The sequence below is a fragment of the Chanodichthys erythropterus genome, chromosome 18 (assembly GCF_024489055.1).
Source record: "Chanodichthys erythropterus isolate Z2021 chromosome 18, ASM2448905v1, whole genome shotgun sequence".
In the NCBI taxonomy this organism is placed as follows: domain Eukaryota; kingdom Metazoa; phylum Chordata; class Actinopteri; order Cypriniformes; family Xenocyprididae; genus Chanodichthys; species Chanodichthys erythropterus.
In genome coordinates, this window is record NC_090238.1 from 5,922,622 (window position 1) to 5,944,461 (window position 21,840).

Consider the following 21,840-nt stretch of genomic DNA (forward strand, 5'->3'; position numbering starts at 1 on the left):
GTTTCAGTCCAGCTTCAGAGTGCGCTACAAGATCCCAGACGAGGAATAAGGGTCTTGTCTAGTGAAACAATCAGTCATTTTCTTAAAAAAAAATTAAAATGTATATACTTTTTAACCACAAATGCTCATCTTGCACTGCTCTGTGATGCGCCACACATTACGTAATCACGTTGGAAAGGAAAACTCCTTCTCATTTTCTTCTCCAGCTTCAAAATCGTCCGGCATCGTTGTTTTACATTTTTTTGTAAAGGACGTTTGACGTAGTCTTTGCACGTTCACTTTGTAAACACTTGCTCGGTACTTCCGCCTACGTCATGTGTGACCTTTCCGACGTGATTACGTAATGTGTGGAAGACCTATATTTATATATTTAGACCAACATTCATTTTTTTTTTTTTTTTAAGAAATGACTTATTTTATTTAGAAAGAATGTGTTAAATTGATCAAAACTTTCTATTCATCAAAGAATCCTGAAACAAATCAGTTTCACTTTCCACAAATATATAGATTTTTCAGCATTGATACAAATCATAAATGTTTATTGAGCAGCAAATCAGCATATTAGAATGATTTCTGAAGGATCATGTGACACTGAAGACTGCAGTAATGATGCTGAAAATTCAAAGCTCTTTAAAATTGTCAAATATATTTCACTATATTACTGTTTTTCTGTATTTGTTATCAAATAAAGCTTTGGTCAGCAGAAGAGACTTCTTTCAAAAACATTACAAATTTTACAGACACCAAACGTTTGAACAGTATTGCTATATCTGAATGAACGTAAACAGTTGATCTACTGAGCTTTATATAGTTTCTTCTTGTCATTAATATGCATTTGTACAGAAGGGATCACATATTCATATTATTAAGTTAGCTGTTCTTGCATTACAAAACACTACATTTTCACTACATTTCATTTTACTGTTTAAAAGTTTAAATGATGGCCACTTTATTATAAGTCTATACTTACATATTACAAAAAACTTTTTTTTTTTTTAAATAAATGATTTTAAATAACTATGATCTATAGAATCATGTGAAAGTCGCTGCATATTTGGCCCACGTGATGAGATGTGTGAGGCGAGGCGGGCTCTAGGACCTGCGCGAAAGAGATCCGCTCGATCAGCGCAGCTCTAGTCTGGAGAGGCTGTTCACTGCGCACGGCTTCATCATCATCCTCATCATCACCGACAGCACATCACACACACACGGAGCGGGTCGCCAAGCGCTCGGAGCCGCTCATGATGCGCAGGATTCGGGCCAATGCCATTCTCATCCTCACCGTGGCCTGGATCCTCGGCACCTTCTATTACCTGTGGCAGGACAGCAAACCATCCTCTTCGTCCTCCTCCTCCTCCTCGGGATCCCAGCTGAAGAACCACGGGCAGAAATCCTCCTCCGGGAGGCTGGAGGAGCGCACTCTTCCTCTGATCGTGAGTAATGATGATGATGATGATGATGTGGGCTGTATGCTGATCACTGCTGCTCGTGACTGATGATGTTTACTGCACATTTCACATCTCTGCTGTAATGCACGCGCTTATGTATGTTGACATGCAGCCAGTGTGTGTGTGTGTGTGTGTGTGGATCTCAGCGTGATGTCAGGTGCATGTAAGAGGCTTTTCCTTAAGCCAGTTGCAGGTGTGTATGTGTGTGTGTGTTTTGCAGATCCATGTGCTGCCTTTGTTAGGATTTAACCTACTATGCAGGCTATCAATAACACCGTGTAATTTCTCAGTAATCCAATAGGAATGTAATTAGACATTTGTTCTGGATTCATATTTGGATTTGGATTATAATTTGGAACTAGCTCTAGCCCTAATTAGAATTTTATTATACGCTCTTAAAAATAAAGGTTCTTTATGGGCATCGATGGTTCCATGAAGAACCTTTAAGATCCATGGAAACTCTCAAATGCACAAATGGTTCTTTATAATGGAAAAGGTTATTAAAATGTTCCTCGCACTAAGGGATCCTCTTTTAAGGGATTAGTTCACTTTCAAATTAAAATTTCCTGATAATTTACTCACCCCCATGTCATCCAAGATGTTCATGTCTTTCTTTCTTCAGTCGAAAAGAAATGAAGGTTTTTGATGAAAATATTCCAGGATTATTCTCCATATATTGGACTTCAATTGAGCCCAAATGGTTGAAGGTCAAAATTACAGTTTACAGCGATCCCAGGCGACAAATAATGGTCTTATCTAGAGAAACCATCGCTCATTTTCTAAAAAAAAACAATAAAATTTTTTATACGTTTTAACCATAAATGCTTGTCTTGCAGTAGCTCTCTTCTTCTTCTTCTTCTTCTTCTTCTCTATTTGAATTCCAGCAGTGTAGACACTGCTAAGTGTATTACTGCCCTCTACAGGTCAAAGTTTGAACTAAATTGTCATATACAATATGCTAGTGCAAGTATATAACAATTAGTTCAAACTTTGACATTTATGGTTAAAACTTATGTAATTTTTTTTTTTTTTTTAGAAAATGAGCGATGGTTTCTCTAGATAAGACCCTTATTTCTCGTCTGGGATCGTGTAGAACACTTTGAAGCTGCATTGAAACTGTAATTTTGACCTTCAACCGTTTGGGCTTCATTAAAGTCCACTATAAGGAGAATAATCCTGGAATGTTTTCATCAAAAACCTTAATTACTTTTCGACTGAAGAAAGAAAGACATGAACATCTTGGATGGCATGGGTGAGTAAATTATCAGGAACATTTAATTTGAAAGTGAACTAATCCTTTAAGAAGTGTTCTCTGAAAGGTTCTTCTATGGCAACTTTTTGGAACTTTTATTTTTAAAGCGTGATTCCGACATTCCAAATATGTGATATTTTAGAATAGATAATAGCACTGTAATAGTAGTCCCAATAATATTGGGGGGAAATGTTAAAACTTTGTTAAATGTTACAGTTTTATAGAAAATATAGGATTTTAAAACATGTTTTTTTTTATACTACTAAACCTGACTGATCAAACAAGCGGCGACGATATTGTTGTGAAAGCTTCTGCTTCTGATATATTCATTTTCAATCTCAGATTCATACTGACATGAAGTGAGAATGACAAAACAGTGATGATTCAGTCAAATGATGTGGGGTTTTAGATATTGACAGGCGATCTGAGTCATCTGTACTCCAGGACAGCTGTTTGCTGTTTGTTTTGCTCTTCTCACAGTTTGATGCCACATTCATCAGCTCGAGGGCAAATGCTCACATTTGACTCCTCAGTATCTGCTGTCTTCCAGAAAGAATGCTTGATTTGATTAGAATGATCACTGAATCAAGGATTTAATCACATCTTATGTTTAAATTGTTTAATGAACAATCATTTGCATGCATGTGAAAAATGCAGATGCTTTAAACAAGATCAGAGAATCCTGCATCCGTGAACTGTGTCCTGTAGCTCCATGGCAACAGAGCATCACATGTGTGACGCCGGCCATGAATGTTGAGTGTCATGAAAAACAGATATATATGTGTTTACCTGCACAAATACCTGGAAATGCTGATGGAAAAATGAGTTCTGAATGATCTCTGTTAAAACCTTTCATCCGGGGCCTTGGCGATTATGATCTTCTGTGGAAAATATGATACATTTATCTTAACATTTATAATAGTTACAGATAATTCTTCCATAATATTCAGTTTAATTGCTCTATGCTCTCTATATATTAAAGATCATTATAGAAAACTATTCAGCGGGTGGGATGGCCAATATAGTGCTGATATACAGTAATTACAGCAAATTGTCTGAATAATTTTTGGTTCCAGATTGTTATCAGTTTAACTGGTAGTCCACTGTATGAAGAATTTTTGGGTATAATTTGTCTCAGTTTACTTTATTTTACTATCCTCACTTACATAAATGAACTATAGTGTCCTGCACCCACTAAAAATATATCAAAAATATCCGAATAATTTCTGGTTTGTCTAATATATATATATATATATATATATATATATATATATATATATATATATATATATATATATATATATATATTAGGGGTGTAACGGTACAAGTATTTGTACCGAACCGTTTCGGTACAGGGCTTTCGGTACGGTGCACGTGTGTACCGAAGCATTACATTGCAACCAATATTCACCACCAATAACCGCAATAAGCTCTGCATTTTGTTACTTTCGATAAGAAACAAAGTGTCATCCTTCAAATTCTGTCCATGAAATCAGTTTAAACAGAAAATGCCATTTTGACGTGCTTTGATGTGGGGTGACAGATCACTGTACAGGCGCCTCAGTTCAACCGGCAGCGCGAGCGCGGAGCGCAAGTGAATGTGTTCATCTCTTCCTCCTTAATACTGGTTACAGAATAAACATGAAAGAACATCTGAAGGTATGTTGCAAGACTCAGTACAACTTACTGAAACGGTCATATCTCATGTAATCGCTCATTCAGTGTTTCAACGGTGGAAAGACATCAATGAAAGCGTCCGTATTCAACAATATGTCATGATGCATTTACCTCAGAAAAGCCATTCAGTGTTCACAGCTTGTTAGTTCGCTAGAGAAATGAACTCTTTCGCTTAATATATGCACTGTATTAGCCAATATATTCATTATTTTACTTAACCTTTCAGTGATATCCTGATTAGGCTATTTAATGTATGTTTAAATAAATCTGATGTTAAAATAACAGCCACTGTGTAGAAATGATTATATTTCAACAACGAATTGGAGTAAAAACATTTAGAAGTTAATGCAAAAACTGCCTTAGGTGCAGCTTACAGGTTTGCATACAATTTTTTATTTGAGTGTTGATTATTTTATCTAAAAATAAAAAGCAATTGAATTTAGGCTAATAGTTTGGGCTTCTTTCAAGTTAGGGCTCCCTACATAGTTTATAGCATTAGCAGAGATCATTTTCTTTATCCTTAAGAAACTTTTAGTTTTAATTTTAATTTAATATATTTAAAGACAAAAACACAATTTGTTCAGTAAACCTCTGTTTAATAATAAAAAAAAAGCAATTTTATGTTTAGTTTTCTCTCCACCTGCTGTACCGAAAACTGTACCGAACCGTGACTTCAAAACCGAGGTACGTACCGAACCGTGAGTTTTGTGTACCGTTACACCCCTATATATATATATATATATATATATATATATATATATATATATATATATATATATATATATATATATATATAAACTATTCACTTATCACAAGTGAATTAGAGAAAAACATTTATTTCATAATGAGCTTTCCCACCCATTTTCAGTTATTTTACTTCAATGAAAGGTTAGAATTTTGTGAATTTTTTTGAATGAAAGGGTAAACAATGCAGATTTATTTTCACAGCCGCCTTTGCCCACATTTACTAAGGGTACCAATATTTGTGGAGGGCCTTTTCGATACATAACGATAATGAAATATCTGAAACACAGAATAGACACATGATACCAGCTGCTCTTTCTCTCTCTCTCATCTCTCCGACAGTGAGTTGACACACAAACCCGCCTCCCCTCACTCACTCGTTTCATTATGCAGATGAATGTTGTTGGTGTTACAGGGCTTGAATTTCAGCTGGCTTTGCATGGATTGCGTATTATTTTTCTCATTCCCGCAGATTTTGTGTGCGCAGTGCACACCCAAAATGCGTGCACATAAAGTCGCCTCTCAGTACTAAATTGAGTTGAGTTATTGCACTTAAACAGTCAAACACATACAAATGAATGTCAAAATGCCTGTCCTGGGCAGCGTTTCCCAAAAGCATCGTAAGCCTAAGTTGATCGTAAAAACGATCGTACGAGTGATCTTAATATTAAGGTCTGTTTCCCAAAAGCATCGTAACTTAAGTTGCACTTGAAAATTATCGTAGATCTACGAGTGCTCAGGAGTAATCGTTAAGCCCTAAGTGCATCGTAAGAAGATAGAGTTATGAGGTCACCTACAGGACAACCGGCAGATTACACCTTTATTCAAGTGCAATGTGTATAACATAGCTAAGGTTTTGACTGTATTCCTCTTAAATCCTCTTTGTTGTTTAATATGAAAAGAAAACGGAAGAAAATAAAAAAATAAAAATACACATGATGTCATAAATAGTGCTGATAAAACATGTCTGCAATAAAAAAATTGTCTGTACACCTGTAGAAATTGGCTAGATGAAGTACATAATTTGTACTACTGTCACCCTATATACCCTTTATATAGGCTTTATATAGGCCTACCACCCATGGCCTAAAGCTCTATGAAATACTATAGGAGTTCTTCCAAGTGTTTCTGAAGTGACTGACTTTTTTCAACTATAAACTAAATTTTAAAACATAAACAAGTTTAGATATTAACTTCAAAAACACTGAATCACAGTTTGATTGATTTCACACACACACACACACACACACACACACACACACACACACACACACACACACACACACACACACACACACACACACACACACACACACACAAAAAAATATATATATATATATATATATATATATATATATATATATATATATATATATATATATATATATATATATATATAAACTATAATTAATTTAAGTTAAATATAGACACTATAGTTAATTTATGTAAGTGAGAATGACAAAATAAAGTAAACTGTGACATATTATGCCCAAAAATTCTTCATACAGTGGACTACCAGTAAAATTGATACAAATTTGGAACCAAAAATTATTCAGACACTTTGACCTGACCATGTTTTGCTAAAGTGTTATTTGAGATCTTGTCATATTTTACTACCATTAAAAAAAAAAAACTATAGTGAATAATCTGTAATAATGAATGAAATGTTCAAGGTGTCTGAATAAATTGTGGTTTGACTGTGTGTGTGTATATATATGAAGACTTCAGATGCAAAAGCCTCTAAGTGCCATCTGAAATTTTCTTATAAAATGAACAGTTTTATCAAGCTTGTAGGCCTATGTTTATTTTCAGTTATTTCACATTAATGGAAAATAAAATGACCTATTAATTGCCATTAAAGTGAAATTACTGAACCTAAACATACAAGCTTGATAAAAATGCTAATTTTAGAAGAACATTTCAGACGGCACTTATAGGCTTTTGCATCTGAAGTCTTCACATATTATATATATATATATATATATATATATATATATATATATATATATATATATATATATATATATATAGCTTAAAGAAATGGTCTGAAAATTACATCTTTGTTTAGCTCTACCTCCTCCAGAAGAACATTAATTTAATCTTTTTGAAAGGTATCTTTATTTATTTATTTATTTTAAACCACATCAGGTGACGATTATTAGGTTAAACGTTAAAGGATACGATTTTATAAGGTAATATTCAGCACTTGAGAAACGGACAGCGACTCTTAAGTAGCACGTAGAGCGCGTTCTCACGCGTTCATGTTAAGGGCATTTTTGGGAAACGCACGTGGAATTGCAGCGAGCGTTCGTAACCTCGCACTTAGAAAGCGCTCTTAAGAGCTAAGATACATCGTTATTGGGAAACCCAGCCCTGGCCAGTATTCATGTAAACACAGTCAGTTATGTTTTAAGTGAACATAAAGAGTTGAGAATGAAAATGCATGTGTAACAGTATAATGGATGTTCTTAAAGTGACAGCAGCCTAATAAACCTGCTGACAAAGATAATAGATAATATTAAAAATATCTATATGGCAGTTTGGATACATATAATCGACATTTTTAAATGAGTAATTTTATTTTTCTCCATCGTTTTTAATTCAACTATGCTGTTCCCAGTGCTTCGTGGGATTGTAGTTCTTTCCCTCACTAAAGCCGTTAAGCGCACAGTCTTGTGCCTTTGCCTTTTTGTCTGATTTTTTGCTTAAAATCAAAGTTTGTAATGTTGTGATTTTCCTCATAGTTTGGTTCATGGCTTATAACACCTTAACAAAGACTTTTCTGAAATCCCTATGGGAGAAATTAATGAAAAACAAACTTCTGGAACCAGCGGCGCTAATGCACTCTATATAGTGTGTTCTTTGTAATTGTCTGTGGAATTCACTAGCAATTATTTCTACACCAATTATTTTTTCAGTCTATACTGTTAGTATATTTTATAAACAGACTCTAGTGCAGATCATTTTAAAAAGATTTATCAGCCTGGCTATTATTACTCGACTCATAATACAGATATGAGTCCGTTACTAATAACAATTCACCAGCAGTGGCCTTGTCCTCATAATACCCCATTAGCTGAGCGCTATGAAGTGACAGTAATTCTCTACTTTACCTAGAGTAATCCCGCTCTCCATTAGCCTGCTTTGATATCTGATCTACCCTATTTTTGTGCCTCTGCCTATAAAATAAGATGAAATGATTCTGCCTTTTCACTCTATTAATGACAGAAGTGCATTCACAAGTCCTGAAAGTAAAGGATAGCCTATATGCGTGGAGATCAATTTATCACAGTTATAAGCAGTAATTCAAGCTGATTTTATATGGACAGTGTCTCCAGAGCATTGTTGCACAATGCATTTATTTATTTGTCCTGAGCCAATAGCAGATCCTCCCTTTGCTGAGGCCTTTTTGCAGTGCATCAGTCTCAGCTGATATTTCTTTATGAGGGGAACAAATACTGAAGTATCAGTGCTGGCATCTGTCTCATGTTCACTTTAGGAAGAGTAACAGATGCACTTCCCATTCCACAGTCAATTTATTAGATGTGCCTTTTATGCAAAGCGGATCATTTGTTGCAGTGAGCAATATTTGCTTTTGCAAACTTTTCCCAGCATCATTTGCATGTTACTCCCAAGCACAAACTGATTATATTAGTGCAGTTCTGCTAATAGCCTGGTTTGATTTTGTTGTACTTGTCCATTTGATGCATCATGTAAACAGCCAAACAGCTTGGACACGCACAACACAAACCAGATGTCTCATATCAGGGCTGTTACTCGACTAAAGGGGTTGATCAGTGATGCAATAAAGCAAATTAGGGAGCATATTAACTCCTCTGTACAAAAGACCTACAAAGTTAAGCTTTCAGTAACACCGCTAGATGCTCTTTTGGACAGTTCTAAAAAGAAAAAACAAAAAGCTGAAAAACAAAAGCAAATATTATATAATAAATATTATAATATTTATTTATATTTATATTTATAATAATAATAATACATTGTGCATTTAAAAGTTTCACTCAAATGTTATAATAATATAATTTGTCATTTAAAAAAACGTAATGAATAGATATCACCATACTTCCCCTGTTGATTACATTAAGAGTTGCATTTGTTTAAACGTTTTCTGAAATGTAATGTTTAAATATGCAAAAGATACATTATCTAATTAAATATGCACCAGTTTGCACAAATTTCCAGAGCATTGGATAAAGCCAGGTTCAGAATTCTTGTTTCATATTGTTGACATATTAAAGTTTGAGGGAATTTTTGGATATCTCTATTTACCACTTCATAAATGTTCATGTTTTTAGGAATAAAATGTGTATGCAAGTGCTACTTAAAAGAGATTTCTGACTGAAAAAAAAAATCATTTTGTGAAAACAGCCTTTGAACATAAGTATTGTAACTGAAATCTACATATGTAAATAGATAAAGTGCGATAAAATAAACACTTAAAGGGGACCTATCATGCTCCTTTTCACAAGATCTAATAGAAGTCTCTGGTGTCACCAGAATGTGTCTGTGAAGTTTCAGCTCAAAATACCCCACAGATCATTTATTATAGCTTGACAAATTTCCCACTATTTAGGTGTGAGCAAAAACTGTTTTTGTGTCCCTTTAAATGCAAATGAGCTGCTGCTCCCTGCCGCTTTCCATAAGAGGGCGGAGCTTTAACAGCTCTTGCTTCGGTTGCTCAACAACAACAAAGCTGGAGAATCTCACGCAGCCAAAATGAGGATTGTCAGTAACGGTGTTGAGCCTTACATTGTTCAGAGTCAGACACTGATGAAGAGACTCAGGAAGAAGTTACAACTTTTAGAGTGAAACTGGACATTTCTAAATGGTTAGTGGATAAATTTCTTCGAACAGAAACACACCTTTTTTAGCAATCAAGCTTGCCAGGGACAACTTGCAGGCTATCCAAGCTAACGAGACTTTAAATATAGCACTTAAATGCGGAAACAACACATTATAAAAAGCCCAAATAGCTCAAAAAGTCCAGAATCTCCAAATTGACCAGGGCATGAAAAACAAGAATTTTGCCTGTAGTGTCTTGGCTGTTTTTACTAGTGATCTTGGACCCTTTTAATTATTATGTTACTGAATGATTACCATGGTATTTAAACTATACTTCAAGGTACTTCAAAGAAAGTTATTTATCTGATATATCACCTCTGAACTCCACGCACAAAAAACAGACTGTCAGGGGTTTATCTGTGTTTTCTTTGGTTTTGTTCATGTTTTAGTTTAGTTTCCTTGGTTTTCATGTTTCTATGGTTATTCATTGTGTGTTAATTGGTTTGGTTCTGAGTATTTAAGCCCTGTGTTTTGTTCTGTTCATGTTCTTTGCCTAGAGTGTTTTGTTTTGAGTTTTGTTAAAGGTGACCTAGAACCCTTTTTCACAAACTATTATAAGTCTAAGGTATCCCCTGAATGTGTCTGTGAAGTTTCAGCTCAAAATACCCCATAGATTTTTTTTTAATTCATTTTTGTAACTGCCTATTTTGGGACATCATTAAATATGCGCCGATTCAGGCTGCTTCCCCTTTAAATGCTCGCGCTCCCCGCCTCCCGAGCTCGCAACTCTATAATACATTTGCATAAACAAAGTTCACACAGCTAATATAACCCTCAAAATTGATCTTTACAAAGTGTTCGTCATGCGGCTTACCCGATTATGTAAGTATGGTATTTATTTGGATGTTTACATTTGGTTCTGAATGAGTTTCATAGTGCTCTGTGGCTAACGGGGCTAAAGCTAACATTACACACTGTTGGAGAGATTTATAAAGAATGAAGTTGTGTTTATGAATTATACAGACTGCACGTGTTTAAAAATGAAAATAGCGACGGCTCTTGTCTCCGTGAATACAGTAAGAAACGATGGTAACTTTAATCACATTTAACAGTACATTAGCAACATGCTAACGAAACATTTAGAAAGACAATTTACAAATATCACTAAAAATATCATGATATCATGGATCATGTCAGTTATTATTGCCCCATCTGCCATTTTTTTGCTATTGTCCTTGCTTGCTTACCTGCATAACTTCTGTTGACTCGGCTGTGCTGCTCCAGATGTTAATACTGGCTTGTCTAATGCCTTGAACATGGGCTGGCATATGCAAATATTGGGGGCGTACATATTAATGATCCCGACTGTCTAACACAGTCAGTGTTATGTTGAGATTTGCCTGTTCTTCAGAGGTCTTTTGCACAAATCAAATTTACATAAGAAGGAGGAAACAATGGTGTTTGAGATTCACTGTATGTCATTTCCATGTACAGAACTCTAATTATTTAACTATGCTGAGGTAAATTCAATTTTCAATTCTAGGGCACCTTTAAATTAATCTTTGCACTTTAATTCCATTCTCATCACCGACTGTGACACAGTAGACCAAATGTTCCAGTAAAATGTTCTGCTGTAGTTCCTGTGAATCTTACCTGAATAACAGTGAAGGTGCCTTCCTTCAAGCTGTGGTGATATGGCTGTTACACTGCAGATGCGTTCTGTCATAGCCAGTGGCATATGCATCTCATTAGCTCTGATCAGGCCTTCTGATGAGAATGAGGACACATTTACAGCAACCTGCAGTTTTATAGCAGAGGATATCTGTAAGATGATGTTGTTTCACTTGACTTTCACACCTGAGGCCTATGAACAACTTCAGTAAAGGAAAACAAGCACACGTGACCCAACAAAAATGAAATTCTACACAATAACATCGTATGTCTGCAGCATGTATGGCTCATCGGCATGTGACTTCATTGTATCTGTTGTTGGGATGCATGATTTAGGGGAAAAAATCTAATTAGTATTTTTTCTGATACAAATTATGATTGCATTGTAAAATGTGATTAAAAGTTTGCTGTTCCAATATTTTGTGATTATATATCATTATTGATATTGTACAAATATAGTATTAATAATAAAATGATTATTATTTATTGCTAAATAAAAAAAAAACTAAATAAAAAATAATATAACAATAATAATAATTCTATTTAATATTACTTCATATTACAATACTAATATTTATTAATTTCCTAATTTTCAAACATTAAACCATCAAAACTTATATTTGGATGGAAGACCACAGATAGGCCAAAATCCTGCAATTATATATCAATATGGCTATAAAATAATAATAATTAATCTGTGGTAAAAAATAAATAAAATTGCATCTTAAGTGGAAACACTATTAAAGACAAAACTGTCGCTTCTACCTAGACAAATTATGCAACAGCCAGTGCCAAATCTCACACAACACACACACACATGATCCATCCATCAAACTGCAATAAATACTGTCTAAAGTCTGCAATAAATCTGTGCAAGATGCTAAAATATGATACAAAATGTGATTCTGTATAGAGGACATTTGGCAGATCTAAGCTAACAGTGCCTGTTCAAGGTGATTACAGTAGAGTCACAGCAGATTTATGAACAGGTTTGAACAAATCAGGTCTTTGGATGTCTGAGTGCATCCGTAAGTGTCTGCTGCTCTTTCTGAAAGTGTTTATGGAACGTAGATAAAGGGATTGTCACCTCTATTTTCACTTTCTTCAGAAATAGAAGGTGAGGTCGCTCTGGGCTAAGCCTCTCTCGACAGCGCATGAACGCTTCCACACCATATCTCAGTCTCACAGCTTGATTCTGTTCTTCTTTTAGCTCCATTTTTCTGCATTTCTAAGTGTCAAACATGGTTGATCTTAAGGCAAGTCACTAAAGGCAAACACATTGGTTTTCATGCACTGGTCAATTTTGAGCTATTTTGCTTCCATATCTTGTCTTCTTTCAGGCTAGTGGAAAAAAATACTTTTTTTTTTCCAGCACTAGTTACTTGATCTAAGATTTTTTTTTTTACAGTGCACTGAAAAAATGGTTTTGTGGTTAAGGTTCATTTCGCCTCTTCCCTGCATGAATAATGAATATGGTTGCATGTTTGGCAGTTTTCTAGTTTTATTTACATTTTTTGCTCTTGATTTTGTTGTCACATTCAGTAACTTATTGTGCTGTAATGTCTTGATGTGTTCGCTCCTCTACTCAAAATAATCTGTTCTTCTGCTCAGTTGATTGTTACCCTTGTCATGTTTCACGTATCCAGTGTTGAGGTCTGTGTGTGGAATTTTAATCTATTTTGTTTTGTCTCATGAGTATCATGTGATGAATACCCATGTGATTTGCCTCTTTAGTTTAAACAGCAAGCATAAATCATAGAACATAAGTTATGTAAGCACTATTAGACTGAGAAAATATTGAACTGTGAAACTCGTTTTTCAGGAAAAATACCCTAACCTTCCTTAATCAAGATAGATTTACTAGAGATTACATTAGATATTTGTTACTTTGGTTTAGGCAGACAGAGATGAAGGAGCAGGGAAAAGTAGATCTTCATATCAGCTGTTTAACTTTATTAATAAATAAAATAAAGAAGATAATACAAAAAACAGGAATCACAGAAGAACAAAAACACAAACAGAACTAAACTCAGGGCTTAAATACACAAAACAACAACAAACTCAACCAGAAACAGGTGTGCAACATAATTGGTAACCATGGCAACAAATGAAGAGCAGGAACATGGGGAACAAAACAGGCACCGAGCACAGAAAAACAAGATGATACAAAGTGATACAAATTGTACATTTACATGACAATAATGTATTAAAAAGTTTTTCCTTTTGCGTTTTTCACGAACAGACAACAATGTTGTCAAAACGATCCCCATTTACACGGAAAACAACAAAGAATGCTGCATTATCATGCCAGGCCAGTAGTTGGTGATGTCACTTTGTAAAGAATCACTACGCTTCTTTAGACTGATTTTTTTTTTTTTTTACAGTGCACTGTAGTTAAGGTCCATTTTGCCTCTTCCCTGCATGAATAATGAATATGGTTGCATGTTTGGCAATTTTCTAGTTTTATTTATATTTTGCTCTTGATTTTGTTCTCACATTCAGTAACTTATTGTGCTGTAATGTCATGATGTAACATTACACACAATAGTGTCAAGTGAGGAAATATTTGTGTTTTTTTTTTTTGTTCTCCATGTAAATGTTTTTACTTGGTCAAAATAGGCCATTGTTACCATGATGGCAACCTGAGATTTTCAATTCAGTCAAGACATTTACTTACAATAATTCAACTCAAAAAAGCCTTGTAAACCGTTGACTTCATTTTTACAGTGTAGGGTTTTTTGGGGTTGGTTCAAATCCCTAACACTAAGTTTGAGCTATGGCAACAGTGATGCTTGCCTAATAAAACACTAATAACACTAAGCTAGCATGTGTAATTGTCTGTCTGTCTGTCTGTCAGGTGACTCATGTACCAAAGGTCGAGCAGCAGGGTCAGCTCTTGGGCTTGTTTGATGAAAAGGCTTTTCTATCCAGTAAGCAGCTGAAAGCAGGTGAGGATCCTTACAGAGAGCATGCGTTCAACCTGCAGGAGAGCGACCGACTGGGGAGCGAACGCGCCATCAGAGACACACGCCACTATCGGTAATATGTTCTTTTGTTAAATATTTTGGCTATTTTAACCCTTTTGTTATATTCAAAGACTGGGTAAAACTTTTGTGATGGTCAAATAGACCCACTTTTGTTTTTATGTTTTTATGTGCTAAAAATCGACACTATGAAAAACACTAAATATTCATGTAAAAACAGAAAAACTCTGCTGTAGCTTGTCAGAGACTAAAAATATAAGATGTGTAGGAAATGTAATAATTCCCACCAATTTCTATTGTTTTATTTCTATTGTTTAGTGGTCTATATATATATTTATAGTGCCCTCCACTAATATTGGCACCCTTGTTAAATATGAGCAAAGGTGGCTATGAAAATAAATCTGCATTGTTTATCCTTTTAATCTTTTATAAAATAAAAAAAATCACAAAATTCTAACCTTTCATTGAAGTAAAACAATTGAAAATGGGTGGGAAAGCTCATTATGAAATAAATGTTTTTCTCTAATTCACGTTGGCCACAATTATTGGCACCCAATTATGCAACCTCCTTTTGCCAAGATAACAGCTCTGAGTCTTCTTCTATAATGCCTGATGAGTTTGAAGAACACCTGAGAAGAGATCAGAGACCATTCCTTCATACAGAATCTCTCCAGATCCTTCAGATTCCAGCTCCATGTTGGTGCTTCTTCTCTTCAGTTCACTTCACTCATTTTCGTTAGGGTTCAGGTCAGGGGACTGAGATGGCCATGGCAGAAGCTTCATTTTGTGCTCAGTGACACATTTTTGTGTTGGTTTTGATCAAATCACGGCCCAGATTTTTAGCAGTAGCAGTTTTTTTTATCTGTTGGTATTTGATAGAATCCATGATACCATGTATCTGAACAAGATGTCCAGGACCTCCAGCAGAAAAATAGGCCCACAACATTAAAGATCAAGCTGTTTTAACCATGGGCATGGGGTGCTTTTTATCCATGTGTGCACCAAACCCATCTGGTGAGTTTGCTGCCAAAAAGCTCTTTTTTTAGTTTCATCTGACCATAGAAGCCCGTCCCGTTTGAAGTTCCATTAATGTCTGACAACTGAATATGCTGGAGATCTCTGGATGAGAGCAGAGGATTTTTCTTGAAACCCTCCTAAACAACTTGTGGGGATGTAGCTGCTGTTTGATCATTTTTTTTAGGCTTTCTGAGACTCAAGACTCAACTAATCTCTGCAGTTTTCCAGCTGCGATCCTTGGAGAGTCTTTGGCCACTCAAACTTTCCTCCTCACCGTGCATAAGGATGATTTAGACACATGTCCTCTTCCAGGCAGATTTGTAACATCTTTAGTTGATTGGAACTTCTTAATTATTGCCCTGATGGTGGAAATGGGGATTTTCAATGCTTAAGATTTTTTCTTACAGCCACTTTCTATTTTGTGAAGCTCAACAATCTTTTGCTGCACATCAGAACTATATACTTTGGTTTTTCTCATTTATACTCCTGTAGAATAGTCATGGCTGGACAATTTCATGTTCATGATCACCCTGGTGTGCTAAAAAAAATTGTAAATATGAATGGGAATATACTTCAGAGATATTTTATTCATAAGAATTTCTAGGGGTGCCAATAATTGTGGCCAACATGTTTTGGAGAAAAACATTTATTTCATAATGTGAATTTCCCCCACTTTCAATCCTTTTCCGTCCATGAAAGGTTAGAATTTTGTGAATTTTTTGTATGAAAGATCAAAAGTACAAACAATGCAGATTTATTTTCACAGCCACCTTTGCTCATATTTACTAAGGGTGGCAATATTTGATATATTCAATAATCACATCACTAAAACTGTTTTATGGAGTTTTTGTGTACTGTACTTTTTTTTTTCTTCTGGAAAGATGTTTCATCAGCTGAACAACACTAAATCGACAGCCTTGTTTTCATTCCAGTCAAAAATTAAATATGGCGCTACCCTAAGGCAAAGTCTGTTCACTCGGCGGCCATATTTGCCTCCAGCCAGGCAGCTATTTCAGGCATCTAAGACCAAGTTCTATCTATTTGATTGAGGTAATCCTGAAATCTCAATAACTGCTTGGTGAACTCTCAATTAAATAACATATTTCAAATCAGCAACAAAATCTGACATGACCTATCCCATGAATGTTGTTTCTTATGCTCAAATAGTGTTAAAAAAGCGTATTTTTCAGGCTAGATGAGCCTCAGTTTTCTATTGGAACCCGAGCTTCTAACGGCAGCTGCAGTGACGCAATGACTTTACCAATCAGCGATTGGCTCTTTTACTTAGAAGGCAGGATGTATTCCCCCATATTGTGTGTTGCAGTTTCTCCCATTCATAAGTAATAGGAATGAACAGTCTTTCTATATCTATAGTCTTTGTCTAAGGTCTATAGGAGTGCAGTACTCTCAGCTGTTTAACATATTTGACCATGTTTAAATCCATTCCTTATGGCAATGCAATTTTCTTTGTGGTGATCTATTACATTTGGCATTGTTCTAACATAGTGCGCACAGCCGTGACAATGAAACCCTGATCCTCCCCCTGTGTGTGTTTTCTGCATTCACAGATGTGCCTCTATGACCTTTGACCCTGACCTGCCGCCCACCAGCATCATCATCACTTTTCACAATGAGGCGCGCTCCACCCTGCTGCGCACTATTAAAAGGTAACAGCCTACACTGCATTGAACACACACAGAGTTTCTAGAGCTGTACCAGACAGCTTTACAGCAGCGCTTCCATACACGAAGAGAAAAATCCAGCGTTAATCCTTCTGTTACCACTGAAGAACCTGCACTTGTTACCTTAAAGAGCTAGTTCTACCCAATTTAACCCAGTTTTTGTTGGTATGAATTAATGTATTTAGGTACATTCAGTGATGTTAAATAATATCTTTAACTTAAATTAAACCAGTTAACATAGATGTTACTATTTTTAAGTTGACATTTTTTTCAGTGTGGCTCAAAATGACTATACGGTACATCAGAAATCACAGTTCTGTTTGTGAGTGTGGTGAGAGTGAAAGTTCGGTAAATCTGTTTAATTCTAAAACAGGTCAAGCAAAGGTATAGAAGGGTTAAATCATTTTCTGTAGAAAATTGCCACAGTGCTGAGGTGTTGTGTAGAGGATGGTTTGCTATGCGAAGTGCACTAAATTGTATTGAATGTGCACCTGTAGTGTACTTAAAATCTTAAAAGTATATTTAAAAAAATGTACTTGCATATAATATAATAATGAAATAAAAAGGCCACTTAAGTGTACTTAAAGAGAGCACACTTTAATGACTTTCTTAACTTTTAAAAAGTGCTCTTTGTAATAATGTCAAGTCAAAAGTTTTACTTTAAAGTTAACTTAATTTGATGTACTGACTAATATACTAAAGTACATTTAAAGTACTTGACTATAATTTTAAATGCAGTATGTTATTTGATATTACATTTTAAGTTAAAGAGGACCTATTATGCTTTTTTACATGTTCATACATTTAGTGTGTAATGTTGCTGTTTGAGTATGAAAAATCTCTGCAGTCACAAAGCACAAAGTCCCTCCAGCGAGAGTTATTCTCTATATCAGTGTCACTGCTTCTGAACTCCCTGAACGCCTCCATTGTAGCATTGACATTCCTCACATATGCAAAATAAAGGGGCGGGGCCTGCTTGAGTTAGTTAGTAGTGTGTTAAACTCGCAGTTTAAGGTAAGAGGTGGGACATTTCTTAAACACGCTCGAAACGGTTGACCAATCACAACACACCAGCTGGGTCCAGCTGACCAATCAGAGCACATTGTGTTTTCAGAAGGAGGGGCTTCATAGAGACCGGAACTAAACAGAGCATTACTGACAGACTGGGAAGAGAGGAGCTGCAACAGTGATAAATATGGGAAAATAAGGTGTTTTTGAACATTCTAGCATGAAAACCTATTCTAGTAGAAGCCAAAACCAAAATCAAGACTTTGTAAAAGGGCACAATAGGTTTTTTATACAACTTAAATGTTTTATATAAATTAAAGTTTTATATAACTTTAATATAACTTAAATGTACCATATTAAAATGTATTCATTACAAATGTATAATTATGAATATATTTGAATACATGACATACACGTTTCAATAGAAATGGCATTAAAGTCTTCTAGATTACAACAAATGCTTGTCCTATATTCGGCAGTAAACTTGAACCATATTTTAAAGATAATAGAAGTAATTATGAAAGTACTTATAAAGATGTACTACTTAAGTGGGTCAAAAAAACACACTCTATAGTTCAACTGATTGCCTTTGAAATAAATTTAAACTATAATACATTTTCATTTAATCGCAATTAACATGCAGTTAATTGCCTGAAAACATTACATTCAGTTCACACTTAAGTATATTCTAGCAAGTAGTCTTTTTAAAATATATGCTAAAGTGCACTTTTTCTTCACAAGTGGTGGTCTAAGGCATGTTGCTATGCGATCACCATGGTTTTATAGGCAGCTGTTAGGGTGTTTAGGGCAGTTACTAGGTGGCTGCTTTTTGGCTCAAGTAAAAAGTGTAATTTAGTTGCTTTAAGAATGAAGGGTTACTTCACCCAAAAATGAAAATTATCCCATAATTTACTCACCCTCAAGACATCCTAGGTGTACTGTATATGACTTTCTTCTTTTAGCCAAATACATTCAGAGTTATATTAAAAAATATCCTGGCTCTTCCAAGCTTTATAATGGGAGTGAATAGTAACTGAGATTTTAAAGCCCAAAAAGCGCATTAAACCATCCAGGGGGTTAATAAAGACCTTCTGAAGTGAAGCGATGCATTTTTATTTGAAAAATATCCATATTTATAACTTTATAAACTATAATCACTGGCTTTTCTTGTAACTTTGACCCGACACACAACATATTGACGAATGAGGAAGCACAGAGGATAGAGCAAAACAAAACAAAACACTGGTCACAAGTTAGATGTCTGAAAGGAGATGTTTTAAAGAGAAATGCCAGAGGAGCTTGAGTCTTCTGCCAGAACTCGACTCGCGTACAGCCGGGAAGCCAGTGATTATAGTTTATAAAATTATAAATATGGATATTTTTCTTTAAAAAAACGTTATTAAGCCCCTGAAGCCGTATGGATTACTTCTATGATGGATGGATGCCCTTTTTTGGGTTTCAAAATCTTGGGTACCATTCACTCCCATTATAAAGCTTGGAAGAGCCAGGATATTTTTAAATATAACTAAACTATTTGTGTTTGACTGAAAGAAGATCATATACACCCAGGATGAGTAAATGATGGGATTATTTTCATTTTTGGGTGAACTATCCCTTTAAGGAATCATTAATGTCTGTAGAAACCATGCAGGCAATTTACACACTGAAGTTTAATATTTAGGATTAGGTACAACACATTATCCTTTTTATATGGTATTTATCTTGTGCATTTATTATATTGTTTCTTTTGTTTCAGTGTACTAACGAGAAGCCCACCTCATTTGATACAGGAGATTATTCTCGTGGACGACTTTAGCTCCGACCGTAAGTAGAGCTTCATTTCATTGCAACACAATCACACACACACACACACACACACAAGCACATATGAAAGCTCTGAATAATGACAAAGTGTTTCCTGTGTTTGTGTGTGCTCATATTTGACCTTTGAGGACACATTAGCTGTGGATTTCTTTATAAATATTGCTCATTCTCTATACATCAGTGAGCCAAGACTGAACCCTGCCCTGCTGTTGTCATGGTGAGGAAACAAACGGCACAATCAGAATTGTGGCTCTGCTGTGATTAATGTTGTGGAGCGTTAAAGAGAGACATGATTTTGGCAAATGTGATTTTTCCCTTTACAGAGATCATGTGTTGAGCTTATGCAGTGCTTTATGCTCTCTTGTCCTTGGCACGGGAACTGCATGCACCTCACACAACACACACACACACATGTAGACTTGCAAGCTGATCAGATAAGACTGCACTACTGATTGCTTCAAGAGTTCATGTCTGATGAATTACAGGTTAAATTCTGCTTAGATTTGCCTATCTAGAGCAGTCTTTACACTGCGAATGCAGCCGCATCTAAAGTTGAATGTAGTGAAGAGGTGGGCTTTAGGAATATGGACAAGTAAAGTCCCAATAAGGCAGAATCCATTCATGATTGTAATAAATCTAATCATATACAGTAAATACACTGCAAAAAATTACTGGTCATACTTTATATTACATATAAGTATATAAGTATTATAATAAGTACAGTGTACTTAGTGTACAATGTAATTCAATGTACTAGAAGTTGTGTGTTTATTTCAAAGCATGTTAAACTAACACTGGAAATTTGTTTAGAAGTTCATGGCATTGTATCTATTTTTTTTGAGTTTTGCAAGAACCACATGTAGTCAGGCTCAAATATGGTCAAGTATCTAGAATTGTATATTTGACTTTTTGTTATCAGAGTCTGTGAAATATTTGGTGCTCCGTACATCTGGATGGACAAGCGCAGCTCTGAGTTTGTCAGGGGTTGTTGGCAGAACAGAAAGCTCCGCAATAATTTAAATGAGCTTTCAGTTTGTTGCTGAATAAACTACAATATACACCAGGATTTATGAGTGATAATTTTTAATTTTCAGACCAGATTGTAGATCTGAATGATTTAGTTACTGATGAAAAAAATTACCTGGAACAAAAGAAAAGGTCATAAAAACATGTGAATTACCCTTGTTCATTTTTGTCATAAAACATTGTTTGTTGTTTTATACAACTTGAAATTTTAACATTGGTAGTTTATGATATTTAATGGGATTTTTTTGTCAGCTGAACCCCTTTGATCTTAAATAAATACTTGAAGTACCTATTAAGATTAAATAATTGAAGTAAATATTTCAATAATTTACACAATCACATATTCACTTTACTATACACTCTAAATTTTGGGTCATTTTGACAACCCAGTGCTGGATCAAAAAAGGACGAATGTTGGTTTGGGTTAAATATTTGACCTAACATGCTGGGCTGTTTTATTTAACTCAGTTATTGTTTAAAAATGACCATACTGCTGGGTTCGAATTAACCCAAAATGGGTTGGAAATTAAAATAACAAACAGAATGACTACAGTAACAACACAGGCAACAGTAATAATCAAAAGGTGAAAATTTATTAAGCAAGAACACCCAGAAATTGACAAACACAGGCAAACATGAAATCATAAATGTGTATGAGAAAAAGTTCAGAAAAGAATGGCAACTCAATAGTTATACAGCTTGGACTG

At 35.1% G+C, this 21,840-nt stretch overlaps 1 protein-coding gene across 1 annotated transcript in view; it reads left to right on the plus strand.

Moving 5' to 3' along the window:
• The first annotated feature begins 1,205 nt into the window (after window positions 1-1,205).
• galnt16 (UDP-N-acetyl-alpha-D-galactosamine:polypeptide N-acetylgalactosaminyltransferase 16) overlaps window positions 1,206-21,840 on the plus strand; it is a 77,420-nt gene continuing 56,785 nt past the window's right edge. Inside the window, exons 1-4 of the mRNA XM_067367351.1 lie at window positions 1,206-1,433; window positions 14,450-14,631; window positions 17,162-17,260; window positions 20,040-20,107. Coding sequence (XP_067223452.1) covers window positions 1,242-1,433; window positions 14,450-14,631; window positions 17,162-17,260; window positions 20,040-20,107 — 541 coding nt within the window. The 5' untranslated portion in view covers window positions 1,206-1,241. The remainder of the gene's footprint in view (window positions 1,434-14,449; window positions 14,632-17,161; window positions 17,261-20,039; window positions 20,108-21,840) is intronic.